Source organism: Rhea americana, unplaced genomic scaffold, assembly GCF_003343005.1.
Source record: "Rhea americana isolate MKP2758 unplaced genomic scaffold, rheAme1 scaffold_23, whole genome shotgun sequence".
Classification (NCBI taxonomy): Eukaryota; Metazoa; Chordata; class Aves; order Rheiformes; family Rheidae; genus Rhea; species Rhea americana.
Window position 1 is genome coordinate 5,367,274 of NW_028186346.1, and position 24,545 is coordinate 5,391,818.

Genomic DNA, 24,545 nt, shown 5'->3' on the forward strand with positions numbered 1-24,545 from the left:
ACTGCCAAAGTAGAAATAATATATTTTGAGTTCAGCTAATATGACAATATCATGTCATTTTCTAGAGATGCATTTTCTGGTTTTGAAAATCTGTGACTAAAGATTAAGAACCGATACCATCCAGTTTTTGCAGCCCTGTTGGAAGATTGCAGATGGGTTCTTCACCCAAAATGGATTTTGACCTACCATTTATTCATACATTCATATTTTCACTGCAGGATAACAAGCTTGCTTCTTTCTATAACCTACAGCTCTACTATATTTCCCTCAGATTTATACGAAAACTTTAGCAATAGTACAACAGAAATTAATAGCTGATTCAATTTTAATGGATTCATTTGTCTGACTGCTCTCTTGTTAAGTTGCTCTGAAGTCAATTTTTGTATTTCATTTTAGAAATCTTGGTCAGTTTTGTTGCTACACAAAGATCCAAGAATCCAGGGCTCAACTGGATTAATTCCCTCCATTTCCAGTCCACTTTTTTTGGAGGGGTCTGGGGAGCAGAGGCTGAGGCTAGGGGGAAGGGACAGTGCAGCAGAGGAAAGGGGACTACCAGTGCTAGAAGACATAAGTTTCACAGCGGGAGTCCTGTACAGAAGGGAATTCAGGCCTGAGGAGAGGGGCAGGAGCTCTGCTCTGCTAACAGTCACCGGGATGGTGGTTAATGAGGAGAAAAAGAGAGAAACCCTTGGTGCTACTCATGGCCTCAATTAAATTTATTTGAATTTGAGGGTTCCCATCGACCCTCCCAGTTGTCCTCCCTCTGCAGATCCCTTGGGAAGGTTCTCCAAGCCTCCGTTGACCCATCTGCTCCCCCCTATTGCACTCTCAGGCTCTCACTTGGACCCATACTGAACCCACTTAGTGCTGCAAAGCTGAGTTTTGTCTACAGCAGTAAGAAATAACTGAGATGGTGCTGGACAATATGGCTTTAGCTATAAAGCAACAAGGGCATTATCTGCACACTGTGGTATCTCTGAGGGCTTAATCTCTTTACTTCTCTTTGGTCTCTTCCAGTAGCACCTCTAACCTTCTCTAGCTGATGTTCTTATTTTCTTATTTTTAAAATAGATGCCCAATTTTTTAAAAAATACATTAATATTGGCCTACATATTTCTATTCTTATTTTCTTTTATTTGATTTTCTCTTGAGCAACTGATTTTCAGTAGACTTTACAATATGATTTAGTTACTTTGTTCTTTCAGCTTCTAAAAAAGGGATGTCTCCTTACTTTCTTCTTTGGAAAGCAAGGGATTTGCTATTGTTTTGATTTGTTTACTGTTTTTGCCAACAGCTTAATCCATTTTCTCCTTAAGGAAGGAGGAAATTTTGAAGAAAAACCACCAGCAATAGTTCTTCATATCTGCTAAAGACTTCTGATTAACATACAGTTAACACAAAGATAAGATTACAATATAACAGTATATAAGCCACCTAAAGTTATGTAATATATTTACATATAATATTTCATAAAGTTGGACTCCAGCACATAAATAAGCTAATCCTGCATATCAGCATAATGTGTTGCTAGGTTACTCACTGCTTCACTTAGCTTAACTGAGTCTTCCAAGAAATAGGTGGTAGCCATTTGAGAGGAACTACAGAGATAAATTTAAAACAAGGAGCATATTTCCATTGAAAAAACGGCATTATACGGAGTTACATCAGGCCTACATGACAACAAGGAAATAGCTTAGTAGGAAATCAGTAAGAACTTTATCAGAAAGCTTAACGCTTCTTCTAAAGACAAAGCAAATTGCATTTATTTCAGCAGTATTTTCCGCAGCTACTTTTTCTTCTCTTGGAGTCACAGTTGTCAGGGTGCAGCGTACAGCTCTGCAGCCCCTTCCCAGCCCTCAGCCCGGGCCCGGCTGCTCGGGTTCGCTGCTTTGCAGCCGGGGCTGTGAGGAGGCAYGTGGAAGCCGTCCTGCCTCGGCTCTGGGGCTGCCGCTCAGGCCCTGCAGTTGCAGCTGCGCATGGTCCCTGCCGGAGCGCTGCTGCAGGACGGGCCGTTGCCTAGACTTCTGCGATTTTGTGATTTAGGTTACAAGAATACCGACCGACAAGCATGTTGCATCCCAAGAGGAAGGAAATGCAGATGTCAGCACTCAACTGGGGCTCAAGTCCACGTTTAATTCCTGGCTATGCCACAGATTTCTTGCATGCTCCTTGGGTACACTCTCACTGTTGCGCTCCTTTACGCTTCTATAAAATGGGGATAACGCATCTTCTTGGAATACTGCAAACAAACTTTCATTTACACTTGGAAAATACATAGAAGTCTGTCAATGGTGAGGGGGTCACAGCAAACAGCCCACTGGTGTGTGTCATTTGCACAAATAAGATGTACAAAATACAGGAAATTTTCTAGTTACAAGTAACTTTATAACTGTAGTCACATTCAATTTTTTCTTAACAACAGGTTGCAGGAAACTCTGAAGCATGCATCTGGGAAGAAAAACTCAGATTCTCAAATCTATCACATAGGAATGTAGGTCTTCTCAGAATATTTTCAGGTCAGGCCAAAGATAAAGCCTAAAGGGGTTTAACAAATGTTGCTGAAAATGGTAAGACTGTTTTTTCTGCTATGGACAMATTCTTTTTGCTATGGATACATCCCTTCTTCAGGATACATCYTTCCTTTTTTTTCAGTAGGCATTACTCCTATGTGTTAAGACATATTCCATGTGTCGGAAGTAGTTCCTGGAGATCCTCAAAACTGATTGAAATAAAATTGATAAGCTACTTAAAAAGAAGRTTGTATATGGACCTTTAGTGCTGTTCTATCCAAAGAACTAGCATTAGTCATATGGAGACTTTAATTCTGCCTCATGGTGGAAGACAGCCAGCTGCCTGCAATTTTGGTACTGAAAGCTGTCCTGCGAGGAGGGAATGACAGACCCAGTTTCTAGCAGTTCCACTGGGAAGCAGCTTTGATATCTACATCTGAATTTCTTTGGAAAACAGTCCTAGGTCCTTTTCTTCCAAAAGGACTTTTCACCATTTGCTTGGTTGTTCTGAGCTTTGCTCCCTCCTATCATAAGACTGGGAATCAAACTGCCACCTAGCAACATGCTGCCTGAAATCCTGTTGTTAAGGGAAGTACATAGTTGGAAGCAAAATTAAGAGAATAATCTATCATTCAGTTCTTGCAGTCTTCAATTCTTCTGGTATGCWTGACTCTCAGATATAGAAAAGATAATGACACAAACCCTAAGGGTTATGTTTATAATTATTTTTGTTTTTTAAAAAATGGTAAATATAACACTGAAAAGTACAAGCAAGACAGCTTGGCTATATAGCTATCTTCTCTCACTAATATTTCACTTAGTGTTCTTTGGTGGAAGAAGTTAGAACAAAAGGTAGCAAAACCAGGCCATAGCGTCCAATTAAAACAAATGTAAACATCAAATATAACCATGGAAGCAGTATATAATATTTAAGCTTATTCCAGATGCCACATTTTGAAAATTCTGATTATCCATTGGAAAAAAAAATCCATTTAAGGATATAACTGAAGTCCTAAGAGACTTTGAATGTTATTTGAACTTCTGCAGTTACCCATGGTAAAAATGGACTAAGTTAAAAATAATGTGCTGTCTCCCTAAAAGTTATTCTTGCCCAATATACTCATTGATTAAAAATAATTTTCAGTGCTGTTTAACTATCATTGTTTATGAAGTTTGTCATTATTTTTCCACTCCAATTTGCTTTTATCAATTCGGTTTTACAGAAGGAACTACTACATGTTGCTACATGTTACTACAGGGTAACACGACCTAATGTGTTGAAAACAGCAATCGAAAGTTCACAGCTCTAATTCTCCCTCTGCTATTGACCCACTGACACCTTCAATGAATAATCTATATCTCCTGCATGTTTTTCCATCTATAAAATGCAACAGTTACAAACCTTCACAGATATTAATGAGATTTTCACATGGAAGATTTTCTACTTCTTTACACCTAAAATACTATATAATACGTTGACACTTTGCATTTAAAATTGTCTAAGCTTATAGTGAGATCTTGTAGTTAGCATAAATCACATGATCTCTCACATATGCTGTATAAAAATCTTCCTCTTAAAGGATTTCAAATGCAGTAAATATACCACACATAAAGTATATACAGAAGAATTATTTTTTATAGTGGAAACAGTCAATCATGACCAAAGCAGGGAAATGTTTCCCAAGAATTTATGTTGGAAAGCAAAGAAAAACTGAGGAGAAGGCATGCAAGTGATATAAATTGCTCTGTTTTTTGTTTATCTGGAAACAAAAGGATGTGACATGATTAGAATATAATACAGTATTTTATAATACAGATATTAAATTATTTTATTCACTTTTTAAAACAATTCTAGGTAGTTATTGATAAAAGCTCTAAAAATAACTAGCCTAAATGGAAATAGCTTAAAATATCTGAACCTTTTARAAATAGACTAATAAAATCATCTTCCAAAGAACAAATGTAGCATAAGTTACACAAACCACTTGAACAGAAATGCCTGAGCATCAATCTGTGTAATCACAAGTTAACTGAGGCTTATCTCTCCAAAATTATAGAAGCTTTAATACAACAAGAACTAATACATGGTCCACTTTCATCTGATTCAGTARTGGAGTTAAATTTATACACTTCTGCTAAAAAGCAGTTCTTTATTACTATAGGTGGCTTTGTACATCATTACCTTCCTTTTTACAGATACARTATCAATCAGAACTGCTTTCTTTACCAAAGTTTTGCTACTTCTCCAGTAATACCTACATTCTTTTGCTTAAGGTAAAAAATCAACTTTGTCAAAGCAGGAAATATCTAGACGTATCCTTTCCTTGAGAAACAGGAATACCAACTTCAGTATGGTATGTATATAGAATAGCATTACACTTTGCGACCTCCTTTCTTATAAAAGCAGGTTGTCTATTTATTCTTGTTTTCCTCAAGTACCAACTCTGTCTAATTTTACTGAAGTCTCCCAATGAGCAGCACACAGTTTAGTTCCTCTTCCTATTGAAAAAGATTGATCTTTTTCTTTTTGACAACATTTTCTAAAAATGGATCAGAAAATACGGTCAAAAGACAAGGTTTCTTCTTACTCCCACATCCATTCACACACAGTTGCTGGAGACAATTAGCAACTCCTGTTTGCTTTGGATCCTACTAATACCACTTCATTTTCTTTCTGTTTTATCTGATAACACTTACTCCTAATCAGGCTTCTTGGTTATGCTGGTTTTGCTAGCATTTGCACTGCCTTTTCATTTACATTTCACTTGGAAACAGCTGACACTGRATATATGTTTGAGACTTGAAATGCTCAGACTGGTAACCCTTACCTATCTTCTCTGGAGCCTTGCAAAATCTTCAAGAAAAAGAGATCTAACTGCATTGAACAGAGACCAAAGATTTTTCATTAGGCAAATATTGCCTGTTACAGGAAAAACAAATCTAGTATCTTCTGAAAGCTTTTATAGAGACATACGCTGCTGCATCAAAGATCTCAAATGACACCGCACCTTGTTGTTGGATTATTAACAGAGAGGAAGGCAGATCTCTGGGGCAGGTTCTAGCAAACCTCAGCTGTAGGATGACCTAGAAAGGGGAGGTCTGAGAACATGCCTAGGAAGCCACAAAGCTTGTAGTACATAYGTGCAGATATGTATACTCATGTCTGGCTCACCTAAAACATTCCTTACATTACAGGAACAACGGTCAGGAAGATGCTGCATCTGATGCTATTTTCCAAGCTCAAATGCCAACACATGCTAGGGAAGAGAAGCTGAAGCACGGTGAAGACCTTGAGCTTAYGCACGGAAGAAGACTATTTTTTGGTCAGAACAAGGCCACCAGAACTGAAAAGAATGGAGAACTGTGAAGGAGGAATACTCAGGCACCGGGTCTTGTGGATGGACCAGTGAGGAGAAAGACTAGTAAATAAATATTCTATCTAAAGGAAAACTTTATCTGAAAGAAGCTAGGGAAAAGATGGGAGAGGGACTGAACCAAGCATCAATTAGTATCTCAAAAGATAAAAAACTTTAATCAGCACAAAAGGAAGGCAAGGTTGAAAGGTAAGTCCTTGTGGAAGAGATATAGTCCACCTGAAGTATCATTTCATTTCTCGCCATCCCATAGGCACTCTTCACTTCTAGAGTTGTGCAATGCAGTTGTACATTAAGAAACTTTTGCCACATTCTCCTTAAAGGCATTTCTGCATTTTGTATCAGGGTGAAGTCAGAGTCACATGAATTGCTTTTAAAATGATTTGGGATAAAGAGGTGTTATTTGTATCAAAGTTTACTAGTTCTGCTTTTATTTTAGTAACTGGATTAGTTTTTTTTTTAAAAAAAACAGTCAGATATTCTTTAAGTAGGACAGACAGAAGAAATAGAAATGATAACATGCAGTCGATTTTTTTTTTAAGTGGGGCCCAGTTAGAGGTGGGTCTTGCTAATTAAGGGGTTCTCAAGAATCAACATTTCAATAAGGGAGAAGATAAGCCTGGGGCAACAATAGTCTGGCTAACACTGACTAAACCCAAGCTTTTTACCCCTCCACTTACATCACCAGTGAATAATATTTTAAATGAAAAATATAAATAAACACTCAAATATTTTAMCATGATGATGTTGCAAGGTACATCAGGTACTGCTAAATACAAGAAATTAAAAATGGTTCTGGTGAAAACTGTACCTAYAAACTGCAAACATCGCATACACAAATGGGAAGGAAAGCTTAGTATCATTTTTGGGCAAGACTTTTTAAGCTTCAATGGCAGAACAACACATCCTGATATGAAAACAGGGCAACCTGGTCATGTCTTAGTTTACATGCAGTGATATAGTTAGCTAGGAAAACATATAGTCCAGCAGACATGTAATGATGTCTTAATTAAAAGGAATTAAAATAATTAGAATACATATGCCAAATAGAAAACTGGATTAAGAAAAGGGGGGGGGGTGAAACAAAAGTTGAAGGAAAATACATTATTTCACATTTAACTTTTTGATCAATAACTCCATTTAACCACAGACAGCTGAATCACAATTTCATAAAAAAAAAAAAAATAATAAGCTCCAGCAGGACCATAGCTAAAGAAACAATTCCTGTATTTAAAGAGCACAACTAAGCATATGGAGAATTAATAACTACGTTTTTTCATTTAAATGTGACATTTCAGTTTTTAGTAGAGCTCCATGTCAGATGTCTGCAACTTGAACAAGGACAGATGAGAGCCAAGAAACAGGAAAATTAGTGGAAGAAAGTACCTGGACTGTCTGTAGCTTTTCTCAGTATGATAAAATGACTATATGAAGTTATACCACTTTAAAAATGACAAATTAGGCCACAGCACAAGATACCTGATGTGTGAAACTGGATTTGAGAATTCCAGTTCTCAGACTTTTAAACTCAGGGTCTCRTTTTCTTATAACAAGATTAGACAGAATCCACTTCTCTTGCCGCGTGGGGCTCACCTCCTTGAAGAGGCTGGTAAGTACCAGTCGAAACTGCGGTGAAGCACCTTTCTCACTGCCACCTGAACGCCGAAGACAGGCCGAAGTTCCAGGTCATTCACGCACAACACTACTCCCATAAACGAGCATCCCAGCCATTTCTTCACTTACAAGCATTTAGGGTAATCTCTTCAAACACTACAAATGTTAGTGCATAGCTGCTTGTTAATTGCTTCACTACTTGCAATGCAAGCTTCTGCCACAACCAATAACTGTCTGAAATCTGACAGCTAAAGACAGGTTTTTTAATAAGTAACAACATTCTGTCCTGAATGAAGACCCAACTGACAGTAAGACTACTTCCTGAAATTACTGTGTTAACGCTGCTACTGAGCGCATCTGTTATTTCCAGAATATTTTATAAAATGGCTACAAAACTGCTCGAGGTACTATTAACTAACACTGGCTAAAACATCTAATGAGTTCACACTATTTTTCAAGTTTTAGTTTCAGAATTTTGACTTAAAATAAACCACTAGCTCTGAGTTAATGCACACAGCCTGCCTTAATACAACAGTTTACTGTATCTGAAATACAGCAGTAAGTAAATAACATCTCCTTTCTGTAAAGAATATCTGACAGAAGATGTCAAGACTTTCAGAATTCACCGCCGTCAGGGGTAGTTCAGGGTAGTGGTTAAAGGGGACTAAGAATCCGAACCAGAAGCTTCCTGGCTTCAGCTTGCAATTATTGTTACATTTTCTTTGGCCAGACTGAAAGTGCCTTGTAGCATCCCGTATGCTCTTTTGTATTTTAGTTCCCTTCCAATTTTCTTAGTAAGTCAAAACATTCTCTTCTAGATCTCCCTGACTGATGCAATGGTTGAGATTGGACGACACTGCTGGAGATCATCTAGTTTCCCCAGATGATCTGGTCACCAACTCTCCTGTTAAAGCTGGGTCACCTTTTCAGTATTTCCAAGGCCAGAGATTTCACAACCTCTCTGGACAACCTGTTCCAGTGCTCTGTCACTCTCACAGCAAAGACTTTTTTCCTTATGTTCACATGGAACGTCCTGTGTTTCCATTTGTGCCCATTGCCTCTTGTTCTTTCACTGGGCACCACTGAAAACAGTTTGGCCCCATCTTCTTTACACCTCCCTTCAGATACTTRTACACATTGAGAAGACTCCCCTCAAGTCTTCTCCCAGCTGAACAGACCCAGCTTGCTCAGAGACGCTTCAGTCTATTAACCATCTTAGTGACGCTTTGCTGGACTCACTCCAGTAGCTCTATGTCTCTCTTGTCTTCCCTGTCGAGGGGCCTCTGAMCGGCAGCATAGCCCTCAGGTGTACCAGCCACTCCTCCCACTTTTTTATCATCAGTAAACTTGCTCAGGGCGCACTCTGTCCCTTCATCCAGGTCATTGCTGAATATGTTGACTACAACTGGATCCAGGATTGGCCCCTGCAGCACACCCCTAGCTACAGGCATCCAATTAGACTCAATCACAACCCTCTGAGCTCTGCCCCTCAGCCAGTTTTCATTCCATCTTGCTGCTTATCTCCCACCATAAAAGATTTTCTCTATCCCTCAAAACCATTTATGTGACTCTTCTGTGAATTCTGCTGTTCTTTTAAAAACCTTAGCTCTAGAACTGCATAGCATGTTCACAGCACTTCACAAGTGCTGTATGGCAGAAGGTAAATTCAGTATAATAYATTCAATTTACATCCACTTGTTGCATTACTCTACCTCAAAACTATTTTAGGAGCTTGCTTAAGGCAAGCTGTATATTCAGAACAAGCCTTAAATTCTTTTCAGCATTACTGTTTTCCGAGAGGCAACTTGTGTTTACATTTAGTCCTCATGTCTTGTTCCTAGAAGTGTGACTTCATATGCTAGTACGGTAATCTACAATGTTTAGAGGTCCTAATCTGGAGCAAGTCAAATCTCAGAGACTGGTGTTTGTTTTCATACGTTTTGAATTGGCAGTGCTTTTTTTTTTTATTTGCTTCTATACTACCAAAGAAATTGTTTTATAGCATCAGTATTATATCAATACCTTTTGGAATTCTAACTCATCAAGAAAGTATCTCCATTTGATTTTCCATTAATGGTCTCCAAAAGCAGTTGCTAGACTGTACTTTAACAGCTGGATACATGCTCTACTATAATAGTCCACTAAAACTGTCATGTGGTASTGTTGGAAGCTGTTACAGAAATAGTAGGATGGGTCTGAATGAATTATGAATGGAAATAATTGTGTGAAAGCATGAGATAAATTAAGGGTTAAAAGAACAGCAGGTATTGATAATCATGGACACGATTAACGGCAATGAAACTAGTAAACACTGAGGAACGCGTTGTTCACATCAAGACCAGAAGGCCTGAGCTCCAATAAGGCCACAGAATGATGACTTGTCAGCAGAAGACCTGCGCCCTGATAATGGAAGGATGACAGCAAGGTTACAGCACACTGCATGTGCCATTCCTCTCCCTTTATGCCAACAGGAAGACTGAATGCAGCCATAAAGATACCCACATGAGGAAACACAGACAATCTAAGGTTTATGGGGGATGAAGTAAGCAAGATTAAGGGAAAAGGTCACCTTGTAATAACTGAAAGATATATATATACACCTGTTTGAAAAAGTTTGTCATTGCCAATGAAGTAGAATCCAAATGACATGACAATTACTTGTCTTTCATGTGAAACCCAAGTCAAACCCAAGCCAACCCAGCCAGACCATCTGGACACACGTCTTGGTTCTTGTGAGCATGTGGGTATTGAGTAAAGTCCATGAGAACTTGGCAGTGATTGAGATCATTTTTATTTAAAATAAATATGATCTTCCCTTTCKTTGTGATCTTGCATTGAGCTTAGTCAGATTAATTTCCTACTGTGCACAATCAATTAACTACAAACATCCTCCAAATTTGTAGTCTTTGCAACGAGTAAGGAACCCACAAGCCAGCAATGTGCCAACATGTCAATGTGCCAGCAATGTGTAGCCAAGGAGACCAATGGTCTCCTGGGGTGCATTAGGAAGAGTGTTGCCAGCAGGTCGAGGGAGGTGATCCTGCCCCTCTCCTCAGCCCTCGTGAGGCCTCATCTCGAGTACTGTGTCCAGTTCTGCGCTCCCCAGTACAAGAGAGACATGGAGCTACTGGAGAGAGTCCTTCGTAGGGCTGCAAAGATGATCAGAGGGCTGGAACATCTGCCCTGTGGGGAATGGCTGTGAGAGCTGGGCCTCTTCAGCCTGGGGAAGAGAAGACTGAGGGGGGATCTTATCAATGCCTACAAATGCCTCAAGAGAGAGGGTCAAGAGGAAGGGGCCAGACTCTTTTCAGTGGTGCCAAGCAACAGGACAAGAGGCAACAGGCACAAATGGAAACATAGGAAGTTCCACCTGAGTATGAAGAAAAACTTCTTCACTGTAAGAGTGACAGAGCACCAGCACAGGTTGCCCAGAGAGGTTGTGGAGTCTCCTTCTCTGGAGATACTCAAAATCTGCCTGGACATGATCTTATGCCATGTGCTGTAGCTGACTCTGCTTGAGTAGGTGGTTTGGACTAGATCTCCAGAGGTCCCTTCCAATTTCAACCATTCTGTGACTCTCTTTGATCACATCTATTTTCTATATAAGCCTATCTTTAGTTCTTTGTTATCCGAATCCTGTATTTAATCATCCAGCACGTGGTTTCACACCAGTTTCACTGAAAAAAAACAGCAGCATGTTTTTTTCAGAAAATTGCCACAACATGAACATTCTTCTGAAACTTCTGTGCTTTGAGATCTACTTTAGAGGACAAATTAACAGACTAGAATCGTTCTTACTACACTTGTTTCCAAATTTTAGGCTTGCAGATACTGAATATCTACTAGAAATAAACTTCCTTTTGGATTACAAAGGAGTTCTGAAATATTTCACTGTCTTCACATGCAAAGCATACTTTCCTGACAGTTTCTAAAGATAGAACAAAAACATTTTGAACATATCTCCTCAGTTAATAATTTGACCTCTGACCATCTGCCTAGTAATGTGCTTACATAGCACCTAGTATTTCAGTTAAATGCCTTAATATCATCAGCTGCTACAAAATACAGATTTTTCTGCTCAACATTTTAGAAATTAAAGTACAGAAAATTGCTAGGGAACTTCTTCTTCTTTCCACCTAAATATACTTTTAAAATCAGCCAGTATTTTACCACTACCCTCAGTTTGTTAGTGAACTGCAAAAGTGTTTCCTGTCTTGGTATCATAGCATTGTGTGCATTCAGTCAACTTTTTTCTTTTTTTAAAAAAAGCTCTTAGTTATTACCACTTTATTTTAATTAACAAGCTATATATACTTTCAAAAAAGGAGTAAACCTAAACTTCACTTCAAGGTTATCTCTGTTGGTCTGTAACAAATATAGTCAAGTTCTGATGACTGTTTTTTGGACATGTACCAAAATCAAGTACAGTAATTATTTAATTATAATAACCTCTAATTCAAAACAAATGTGTATTGTCAGATACCACAGTTTTCTAAAAGCCATTGAAAAATCATGYTTCACTATTGGCTGTGTGATACTTTAAGTATATGTCTCAAAATGAGATACCTTCTCCCCCCTTCTGCCCCATGGGTATCCTATTCTGAGCTTTAATGGGTTGTTGCCAATGCACTGCTACCTCATGCTTTATCAGTTAGCACATTGCTTCATTTCTATTTGAGATCTCATGGTTCTGAGTTACCAATATCTCTAAAACAGATAACAATATCTTTTAGTGCAGGGTGCCACCTCCCCTGCTTTACCCTTCTCAAGCAAGTTATTATTTTTTCAGTCATGTGGTTTTTCTAAATGCCAGTCACGATCATTCTAGGCATACTAAATAGCCTTGAGCCTGTATTATTTTACAGTCTACTAGTATACTGTGATGAAAATATATTTAACTATTTCAAATTATCTAGGCAGACAAATGCCTACCACCAATGATGGTGAGAGAACAAAGTTTTAAGGAATCTAAAAAAAAACTCAGCAGGGTGCTAGTGGATGAACATGTTTTCTTATATTGTCACAGGCCTTTTGAAAGTCTAGGTATTGCCAAGATTCTGCTTTTTCAGATCGATTATAAAACATTTTTGGCCCCTTATGTGCCAGTTAAATTGCCTACTAAAACTTCATTAAATATATTATAGCTTTGTATTTGTCTCCCATTAAACAACATTTAAAGAATTCTGAGAAAGGTGATATGAGCAATAAATTCAGTTTTGCTTAACTAAGGTTCTTTTCTTACAGTTATCTGCATGTCCTTGAGAACTTCTTATCTGTTTCATTTGCAATTCAAGCAACTGAAAAAACATCACTTGTTCCTTAACTGCTCTCTCAGTAGTTTCTACTCTCTCTTGGTATGACGCAGCCAATTTCCATTCATATTCTTTCTAGGCTTTAAATTTCCATTTTTTGAAAACCCTAAATGCCAGCTCAAATTTATTTATTCAGTTGTGCTCCAAAGTGGACATCTGTTTTTCTTACACTTTTGAAAAAAATCTGATCTCTCACTTCTGTTAATTCAAAATTTATATGTCTGTGAAAAGCTAGTTAAAACTTAAACCAATTCTTAAAATATTAAATGGRCACTAAACTAATTTAAAATAATATTTATTCACATATGAGCTTGCAATAAATATCTCAACTCTAGTTCTCTCAATTTTGTTCATAATTTTCATGACCCCCATCTTAATTTGCCAAATAAACATTCAAATTTTTGGCAATCTTTTACCACAGTAGCAAACACAAGACAGATTATAAAGCAATAGTTATGAAGATCACCACCCTAAGAAGCTACACTTGCTGTCCAGTTATCCAGCACCAATGAATCTTAAGAGAGAGAGTGGGAGGAAGGACAAAGAGGAGAGGGAGAAGCTTTAGAAGAAGCAAATAAAAAACATATCATACATTAGCTGAACTCACTATTCCATTAAATAGGATGTAGCAATTGTGTAGTCCATGGCTGCATCATCCAGGATTTGGGGAAATAAATAAAAAAGTCATATGCCAACGCAAGATAGAAGGGAACATGCTGGTTTCTGCACACAACCGCATGGCATTTAGTATCATCCAATCCCCTAAACTGCAACACAGCAGCAGCTCAATCAGTCCGCATGTACAAAAGGATGTCGCCCTAAGGATCTGCAGTGACAGATCACTCATCTAAACCCTTTCAGCCTCCTCTCCTTTGTCTTCCAGCTAGTTAGTCCTTCCTAGTACAATTCAACCAGCAAAACAGTTGTACAGCTAGCAGGACTCTTGGTGGTTTATCATTAGTCACAAGACATAGCGACTAAACACGGTGTAGCATTTCCAACACACTTACCAATTTCAATTGAATTTTGTTCTTACAGAAAAAAATTCAAATTTTACAGTGAGAGAGAGGAATAAAATATAAAAATCTATCCTATGCAGAAAATGCTCTTAGTGCAAAATAAATATCTACTACTCTTAACTTGAAAGAGAAACTCTGCTTAATAACTATAGCTATAATTTAAACAAATTCATCAACTGTGTCAAGACTATAAGGTATTTATAGAATTTATATGGCTTTACATAACTCATTCAACATAATTCTCTGAATAGAAATAGCCACTATCAAAATCTTTAAAAGGCGTTAAAATGGTCACCTTTACAGATATCATGAAAAGACATATAAATAAGAAGTTAAGAGTCATTATCAATGTTTGTTTTTCCTGTTTTTTGCCCAACCTAGGAGCCCTTGGTTGCAAAAAGACAGTTTTCTGATCAAGCTTTGATCTTTCAGATTTTCCCCAATCTCAATCAAAATAAATTAAAAATAAAAACCAGAACACACAGCAGGAAAAGTAACTACTTTTTTTCCTTTTAATATAGATGTAGTACAGAATGTTTAATTACAGCAGGACAGTGCTTCCAGTTAAATAAAATTAAAAACCTTTATTTCCTCCCAAATATAAAATTACTAAATTAATGTTTTAAAAGAATATGAGAAAAGCTTTAAATTATACCACCATTTACCACAGTAACTATGATCACCAATTACATACTCCATTGCTTTGGCAAAAAAAGTTTTTTCTTCTTCTTTTTTTTTAATAACTGCATATAAACCTAACATAGCAAAGACTGTATACATCCTTATATTGCACTTATATACAGGAATAAATGGACTGTAGGACTGTAAAATCTGCATATACTTGGAATGAGCAAATTTTCACTGAAAGCTGAAGACTGAGAGCTGGTATGAATATTAAAAAATGCTTAGAAATGTAATGCCTTTATGTACAGAAAGTATGGACTGTATTAACAAACAGTATGTACACAGCAATTTAGTACTATTGATATTTTAGTATAACTTGGTGTTCATTAATACAGACCTTTGGTTGTATTTAGTTGTTTAGTAAGATTTAAGCTCACATACTTCCAGAAAGCAGTAAGGTATAAAATAAAGCACAACAATTTGCAAATGGTACAAAAACTACAATTGTCAGTTCCATTAAACCCAAAAAACTAGTGTCTCTGTCTAATCCCAAAATAGCTCTTGTCCTTGAAATCAATCTCTGTGCCATACACAAAAAAAAAAAATCTGAACGTTACATATCTGCAAAATTACATCCCACAACACTTCGTAATGTGCAATTCATTTAAATAATACTTTCTAATGAAAAAGAGAAATTAACTTCAACTTTTTAATTTCCCAGCACGCACCTCTGCAATGACATTGTGAATGCTTTTAAATGTTACTAGCAGAGTTAAAAAAATACATGTGCATCCCGCTTACTTACTCTAAAAGACTATTACAGTAACTGCTATTAGCTTATCACCGCCTGCCCCGAGTTTTAAGAGTGTTCGGACTTCTATATGCATTATGCAGCTTGCACGTGCCCCACATTTAGCTTCATATTCATCCTGAGTTTGCACACAATGAAGCAAATCCACAGACTTTTTTTWAAAAAAAACAAAAAAACAAAACCCAACTTTCCTTTACAAAACAATCATGCAACTGATGAAGAACTGGGCATCCCATGAACTGTTGTGCTTGTTGGTGTTCCACTTATGGCGTTGAAAATGTGTAGTGAATTAGGCATTACACTGGTCTTTTCTTCAACAGGAGTAATCTTAAAATAGAAAACAAATTTACCAAAACTTCACAAAATAACACAAATATTTATAAAAATGATATAAGCTGAGCACCAAAAARCCTTTTATTCTCAACAGCTATAAATTTACTGATGTTAAAATTAGAAATATTTGATTCATCTATCATGTGAGCCCTACATAAGGTTTTGTTGCTAGTAATGTTTTTCTACCACTGAGTGGAACTAGAATCCTTCCTTTCAAAAGGCTAAAAGTTTCACACTCACTGYATGTCTGACAGCATTTTCTCAGATGATGGCTATAGACATCTGCAATAGGTGACTGGAAGAACTACTACTCTCAGCTATATTAGGAGAAAAGAATGAAAGAATAAACTTGTTCTGAACTAGGTATAATTTTTATAATGAAAATAAAAATTAATTCTTAGCTAAAAGGAATTATATAATGATTAGTTAGACAAGCTAACAGCACAAATAAAGAAAATTAATTACCATCCCATCTGATCATGTTTGCAAGCAGCACAGGAAAAAAAAAGAAAATTCCATTAAGATTCTTTTCTATAAAATATTCTTCATAACAAAGCTTTTTATAACCATTTAAACACCACACTATCATAAGGCAGCTAAGTTTTTGCAAAGACTTTAGAACAAACATTGTAAGAAGCTCTATTTCCAAATATGCCAATAAGTAGCCACATGTGGGTAACACTTTTAGATTTCAGTGAAGGGTCTCATGATCCTAAGCCTTCTGAGAAGTGATCAATCCAATTTTTACATATTATGTTTTAATTAACTTATTTACATCTAATTACATCTGTAGAAAAAAACATAGTGGTAAGGATAACAGTACACATTACTGCAGCTGGTGCTATACTTCGATATCCTATTCATTCTATCCTAAGAGATTCAGTTGTCTGCCGCTTCTTCTCTTTGTTTACTTGTAGGCAACTTGATTTACTCCTGAAGTTTCAGGCATTACATGCTTTTCCAGATCTGCAATCCTTGTAAACAGACTCATCTGAGTATTTTTTGAACATACAGATCTTGGACTGAGTTTAAAACATTTCTGCTTCTTGTGTTCAAACTGTAATTATATACTTCAACTTTTTCCTATATCACGGAAAGATTAATTTTTCATTTATTATCCTATTAAATCACTTGTCCAAAGTTGTTCTTTCTTTTCTGAAGCACTCTTGTCTGCAGCTAATTCTCCCATATACCTTGTTTGCCTTGATCAGCCATCCAGTCATCCTCCTTTCAAAAACCCTCCACTGTTTTCTGTTTTTCAATAAATCACAGTAAAGTATAGTCAAACTGTCCCCTTTTTGTCAGCTAAGAAATTTCTTTTCCTGTTCCAAAGATCTTTCAAAACTTTTTTTGTACAGGCATATCTGAACAGTTACTTGTTCTTATTAAAAACAACAGTGGTTCTGATAAAATTGTATCACTCCCTGCAAACTTTGTCTCATAGTATTCTCTACTGTATCAGTGATTTAGAAAAGTTTCTCTTTAATAGTGTAACGAAAGAATAAGATAACGAAAATAAAGCCTATGCAGTTGCTGTGTTCTTGTGCTTCACCATAATAATATCACAGCATGGAACTACTCAAATGCAGTATCTGAGAAAACTGCATCAGGAAATAACGGAGAGCAAGGAAGCATGTAAACTGAATTTCAACTACTGGACAAATTTTCCTAAGGGAAAAAAAATCTGTCACAGAAGTTTTGGAAATGTTCTATTTTAGAATAAAATAAAAGCAAATCCTTCTTYGATAAATATATGGATATGTTGTTATTTAGATACTCACTAGCTTTTTTCAGCAAGTATTTCTTGGATAATGATAATGAATAAAATTTGGAGATGTCAAAAAATAGTTAATGGGTAAAGTCATTCTATATATCTGAAGGATACAATCATAGAATCATAGAATGGTAAGATTGGAAGGGACCTCTGGAGATCATCTAGTCCAACCCTCAGCATAGCCCGTACAGGGATTGAAACCATGACCTTGGCATTAGCAGCACCACCCTCTAACCAACTGAGCTAAACCTGCCCCCAATCCTGAGAAGCTGCATCAACTTTTGGAGACTTTTGTGATAACTCATAATCCTAACTGGGGAGATGTGCAGGCACTGCTGAAYACTTTCTTGATGGGGGAAGAAAGGAGGCTGGTAACTGATAACGCAAAAGAAGAGGGTGAGAAAAGGGATAGAAAGGGGGATCCTGAGGTCTACTTACTCACCAGAAGGGATCCAGAGTGGGATCAAAATAGGAGTGAGGGTAGGGAGCTATTAAAGCAGTATCAACAGTTAATTCTACATGGGGCTCGATATGGGCTTCCGCAACCAAAGACTGTATCAAAGTTGTATGAAGTAAAGCAAGGGCCCGAAGAAAATCTCTTGGCCTTTTATGAAAGATTATGTGAAGCAGCCAGAAGGTGGACAGCCTTGGATCCAACTGAGGAAGCGAATCAAAGAAAGTTTAATAYGCTCTTCATTGGCCAGTCAGCTCAGGATATTAGAAAGAAGCTAGAGAAGGCAGATGGAGCTGGGGAATGTCTGCTTCACAGCTGACAGAAATAGCGTGTAAGGTATAGAATAATCGAGATGAAAAGGGAAAAAGAGAAACATAAAACTTACTGAAACTACAGGCCTCTCTCCTGGCAGCAGCCTGGAGAGGAATTCCAAGGTAGGGGCAGGGGAAGCGGAAGAGGTAACAGAGGAGGCAGAGGTAGAAGGGGAGGGAGGCCAGGAGGAGGCCTCCCTTGGCCCTCTTTGGGTACAAATGAATGCGCATTTGTGGACAGGAAGGGCATTGGAAAAATGAATGTCCAAACCGAAGAAGGATAACAAAGCCACAGAGCCCAGACAGCACCGACCTAATTATGTTAGAGGGCTCAAATATGGAATGAAGGGGATCGGAGGAGAAAACCAGAATCTCCCCAGCTAATGCCCTGGTTCCAGTAAAGCTGGGGAATGAAACTACAGATTTGTTATTAGACAGTGGAGCCAGTCATTCAGTGATAACTGGTTGTAAAGGACCCTTAAGTAAGACTACTACCACCATTGTTGGGGCTAGGAGAAGGAAACTTTGAGGCCATTATTGCAACCAATGGRGTGTACAATTGGGGGTACTAAATTGACTCATGAGTTTCTCTATATGCCAGAGTGTCCCCTCCCTTTATTAGGATGGGATTTACTGTGCATAACCTCTGTCCAAGCATTCTGTACAGCTTCACATCCCTCCACGATCAGCGTGGAGAGTGCAAATCTGCCTTTTGATGAGATCAGCTCTGGAGGATAACAGTGCAAGTATCCTTTCAAGTGTATTGGATGCGRTGATTCCCCTGGTCTGGGCCTCGACAAAGCCAGGTAAAGCAGAAAGTGCGACCCCAAACAAAACAGTGCTACAACCAGGAGCGAAGCCAGTTAGGGTGCATCAGTACCCTGTCAAGCTGGAAGCGCGTAGAGGATTGGAACCCCTAATGCCTTCTTGCAATACGGCTTGCTTAGAGAATGTCGATCTGAACTCAGCACACCAATCCTGCCGGTAAGGAAACCGCGCTCCCGAGAGTATCGACTGGTCCAGGACCTAAGGGCAGTGAACCAGATAACAAAAGATATACATGCCGCAGTGCCAAACCCATTTACTCTTTTAGCCTCAGTGCCTGAGACTAACAATTGTTCAACAGTGCTAGATTTAAAAGATGCTTTTTTTTTGTATTTCCATAGAAGAACAAAGCCAGACAATTTTTGCCTTTGCATGGGAAAGTCCCACTACGAGGAGGAAGGAGCAGTTATACTGGATGGTTCTTCATCAAGGATTCAAGAACAGTCCTACCCTGTTTGGTGAGAGCTTGGCCAAAGAGCCAGCGCAATGTCAGGAAGGTAATAAAAATGCCACTCTTTAACAAAGGTGGATGACATCTTGATTGGAGCTGACTCAGAGCAAATATGGCTAGAAGCATCAGTGAGCCTGTTAAATTTTGGGGCACTTGCCCGGGTACCGTGCTTCAAAGAAAAAGGCTCAGATTGCGAAGAAGGAAGCAAYGTAAAGTAYGGACAAGAGATACTAAGATTATTACAGGCAATAATAAAACCCAAAGAAGTAGCTATAATGCATTGCAAAGCCCCCCTCCAAAAGGAAATAGTGCAGTGGCGCAAGGAAACAGGAGAGCAGATATGGCAGCCAAAAGAGCAGTATCAGCAGGACAGGTGATTGGGGCTTTAATACCCAGTAGAAAATTACATGAGACCTCCTGAATATTCAGACAAAGAAAATCAACTGGCAGAAAGGCTAAAGTGTACAGAAAATGTTGAAGGGTGGTGGGTCATTCCAAATGAACTAGTTTTAACTATGGCTAAAATGATGGAAGTGCTCCTTATGAGACTGCATGAAGGATCTCACATGGGAGCAGATGCTATGABAAGCAGTGTAAAAAGATACGCTGTGGGATCAAAGATGCAATCAAATGCTGACCTTAATGTAAAAGCTGCCCGACCTGTTGTGCAAATAACCCCAAAATTCAGAAGAAACCACCCATGGGAGAAGTAAGAAGAGGATTAACGCCAGGGGAACACTGGCAGATAGATTTCTCTGAATTATCTAAATGTGGTCAGTTTAAATATTTCGTTGTGTTGGTAGATACATTTTCTGGTTGGCCAGACACTTTCCCATGCTCTACCAACCACACAAAAGAAATAATTCTGACAAGTAAAAGTGGTATTTCTCAAATGAAGACAATTTAACAGATCATTTAAATGTCACCTGAACCGCATGCCTCAAGTAAGTCTCAAATATGCTTTTTCACATTCAATTTGATTCCAGAGTAAAGTCATTTGTAAGGACAAGGGAAACACAGAGCTCCTCTTTGTACCAGCYAGTCATCTAGAGTGGGATGCTTTGGTTTCTGCTCTAAAAAAAGAGGATCCTATGCTCAGGCATCTAAGAAAGTCTCATAGAAATATTTAGTTTTAATGTGAAATATTATCAGAAAATACAGGTATTCCTTGTGGATCAGAAATATGTATCTTGAAGGTTAAGAACTATAAACCATTTTGTGGCTTTGGGAAAGGAGAGACATGGAGCTACTAAAGAGAGTGCAGCGTAGGGCTACGAAGATGATCAGAGGGCTGGAGCATCTGCCCTATGAGGAATGGCTGTGAGAGCTGGGCCTCTTCAGCCTGGGGAAGAGAAGACTGAGGGGGGATCTGATCAATGTGTACAAGTACCTGAAGGCAGGGTTTCAAGGGGACGGGGACAAACTCTTTTCAGTTATCCCGTGTCACAGGACAAGAGGCAATGGGCAGAAATTGAAGCACAGGAAGTTCTGCCTGAGCGTGAGGGGAAATTTCTTCCCTGTGAGAGTGACGGAGCCCTGGACCAGGTTGCCCAGAGAGGTTGTGGAGTCTCCTTCTCTGGAGATCTTCAAGGCCTGCCTGGATGCAACCATGTCTACCATGCTMTAGGTGACCCTGCTTGAGCAGGGGGGTTGGACTAGATGATCTCCAGAGGTCCCTTCCAACCTTACCGATTCTATGATTTTACATTTCTATGAAGATTATAGCAATAACAGTAGAAAAAAGAAAAGGAACTTGAAGTTCCTTTTAAAAAAATCTTGAAGAAGGTAGGGATTAAGCAATAGTCTTCAGCCTTTTCTGTCTTCCTGGGGACAGTACCCTTGCTTCTGAAGTCAGAAGGCATTTCTGCTATAGCTCACAGACGCACAGTCCTACATCTTGTTCCATGAGACTTTCTGTTTTCCCTTATCTCCATTTCCGGTTAGGGATTCCTGTCAGGAAAATCTGTTAGAGTACCTCTTGAAAGATCTTTACCTCTTTGTTGAGAAGGTAAATGTTTACATCTCCCAAATCTAAATAAAAAGGGATAAGCTTGCAGATGAATTCCTCCTACAATTATTAGGAAGTATGGACAAGAATGAACTTCCTCGATCACTGAATAAAGATCTCTATAACTACACACACGCAGTATAAATGACATATATAATGTCATTCATTACATTCATACATTTTTTTCATCTTTACTACAGTCTTCCTCTCTTACAAAAGCATGCTGATGCCAAGACTTATTTTCTTGATGAACACTTAATTTTGAACGTCAAGAAAGCATCCAGAGGAAATTCAGACACAGAAAAAAAMCGAAAAATTTAGAATTCCATGATGTGATTAAAGTTCAATAGAAATAAAACCTAAAWCAAAACAATCCTTTAATGTAAAGCACAACACACATTTTTCTTTGTGGGATCACATTACGGCAACATTCTGAATGGTGATATTTATAATTTAATCTCAACACATACCTGTTCATGCATTATTTCAGAAAGCTCTTTTGCCATTTCTCTGTAGTTGGCCTTCATTTCTTCTTGGTATTCCAACTGATCTTCCTTTATAAGTCGTTCATTTACACCCAGAGCATGTCCACAAGCTTCAACAAATTGCCTGATTTACATAAAATAATAAAAAAGATTTCAAGGAGRAATGTAAAATCCAAAAGAGTAATTCAAAGTACTAGCTTTTAATGCACTCAGAGCATTACTAACATTAAAAGTATCAGAGAAAAAAAAATCCTACAATGTCAATTTAAAAAAAAAGTCAATTAAAAAAACATACCTAAAAACTTCCTTCAGTAGTTTCACTTTATTGTCTGGGTATCTTTTGGTGTTTGTGTCATCTAAGAAAGCTCTTGCATATGCTAATGGACCAGCATTAACCTAAAAAAGAATGATAATTACAAAATAAAGTAATTTCTCCGTTAAGCATATTGTCTCAGCAACAACAGATACTACAGATTTGTATCTGATTTGCTTTTCTYAGAATGTAATGATTTCAAAAAAGTTGGACTTCTGAAATAAGACAACTATTCGAGTTGTAACATAAGAGGACAGCACCTTGTATGAACATTTCTTAGCAGAAATATATCACTTAAAAGATGAGACAGGAAGACAAAGTTACAGCTCACACTGCCAATTTGTTATCATTATTTGTGAAATTAGAAGAGGAAACAAACAGAGCTAAGTCTACTACTGTTTGGCCTGTTTATCTATTGAAAACACTCTTCCATGCTGACAAYTGTGCAGTAATTAGCAGAAATTTAAGTGTGCTATTACAGCAGGTGTGTGGAATAGTGGATTTAGCTATTTTCAACTCATATGCTGCTTCCAATAAATTTACATATGTTCTCACAGAAGAAAGCTCCTGCTATTCTTTTATATTAACAGTAACAGCTTCTCCCTTCTAACTCTCCCAGAGGCTATCTTGAGCACTTCCTGATTCTGCAACCACTCTTTTTTCTGCAACATGACAACAGTTCCCTTCAGATAACCTTGTGTTTATTGTTCCTTTGATATGAATTAGTTAAAAATAGCAGAGTAGTGTTATTAGCATTGCAATCTTAAGGCCCTTTAAACAGTGATCTGTATATGCTATGATCACTGTATGTACCTTACACTGATGAATCTGTTTCTTTCTACTACATTTGGTTCTTTCCTTTCTTAGGCAAAACAAACTGTTGCACAGTGGAATTTTCTTCTATTTTCCTCCTCCTATATTTTGGCACTCTCCCTTCAGCTCCCTAAGGATCTTACTACAACACAAAAGCAATAATGACTGTGTTGAATCCAATCTGAGTAGACCTATCTCTAAGCAAAATACATTAATTCTTCCTCATTTGAGAAGTCACAATTTTGTTCTAGTTTCAGCCTTACAYCAGAATCTGAAGTGGCATGGACCACCACAGAGTCAAGACATGTAATCTTAATCTTCTCATAACTGTCAAACAATCAGTGTAAAGACTGAATACTTTTACTGTTTTTGCTACTCTGAAAATAATCGTGTATGTTGAGTATATTTTTAAGCTAGAATGTTCTTGAATACACAGAATGGAAACTAATGATAAACCTGCTGCTTATGTAATTTTCCAAAGACAGAAACAAGTGAAATGGCAAACTATATATTCTTACCTGAACACTGACGCTTCCTTGTAGCTTCAGCTGCAATTTGATCATATCTACTTCAGCWGAAGAACAAAGTTGCTTGAGTTCTGCAACCTTTTTACTCATTTCATCAATGGCTACTTCAATTGGGTTTAAATCAGTATGGTGCTGGTACATTACAGGAATGCGCTTTTTCACATATGGGAAGCAATGTATAGCTATGGACAGAAATCAGAGTAACATAGTTAGAAAAAGAGTCTTTTAAAGTAAGTATATTTTCATGCAATTTTACATAAAAAGTTCTGTATAATTTGTCACCCAATTTAATAACACATGGTTATATAATGGGAACAAAATATAGAAAAAGTATTATAACGTTATAATAACGATGAAAGATTATTATCTTACCTATTCAAATATGAGATTTTTACTCTCTTCCCAAAACATCAGGATTAAGAAATACCTGATGACATGTACTCTCAGAAGGCTGTACATAAGTGGGTTTGCAAGTCACTGAGTGCTATTCTCAAGTATGTACTCATTTTAAAGATTCTTGTCTAACAATATTTTAATATAATTTGCAATTCTAGTCATTTCCAAGTCATGTGTGAAATCTTCTAAAAAWTTTTCTGACCAAATATACTACATAAGAAAAAAAAACTAGTATCAAAAATTAAGTATTAGACAGAAACAGAGCAATTCTCTTTAAAAGGCAAATTCCATGCAACTAGTACCTGTCAAAATAGTCCGTCGTTTACACTGTTCTTCCACTCCTCCTTGTCTTTTACCAGCTTGAGTAAAAGGCATCTCAAACATAAAGCGACGAATGTTATGAGTCCTTTCAAAATCTGTTTTTCTTTCTTGCAACTCTTTTTCTTCAAAGTATGGAGTTACATGAGTAACTTGAATATATGCATATTTTGAATCTAAATCCTTAGGATTTACCTTAAAAATRTAGCAAAAAAACAAATAGTTGAGTAGATTTAGTTGTAGGCACACAACTTTCAGAAATTAAATTTAGTC

The 24,545-nt window shown here is 37.5% G+C and overlaps 1 protein-coding gene across 8 annotated transcripts in view; it reads right to left on the minus strand.

Moving 5' to 3' along the window:
• Positions 1-14,317: 14,317 nt before the first annotated feature.
• Positions 14,318-24,545, minus strand: part of DOCK9 (dedicator of cytokinesis 9) — a 143,587-nt gene continuing 133,359 nt past the window's right edge. For all 8 annotated transcript variants that reach the window (XM_085305985.1, XM_085305987.1, XM_085305986.1 and 5 more), the window contains 5 exons: positions 24,257-24,467; positions 23,550-23,740; positions 22,201-22,301; positions 21,891-22,029; positions 14,318-15,591 (listed from right to left, as the gene is read on the minus strand). In XM_085305985.1, coding sequence (XP_085162111.1) covers positions 15,469-15,591; positions 21,891-22,029; positions 22,201-22,301; positions 23,550-23,740; positions 24,257-24,467 — 765 coding nt within the window. In that variant the 3' untranslated portion in view covers positions 14,318-15,468. The remainder of the gene's footprint in view (positions 15,592-21,890; positions 22,030-22,200; positions 22,302-23,549; positions 23,741-24,256; positions 24,468-24,545) is intronic.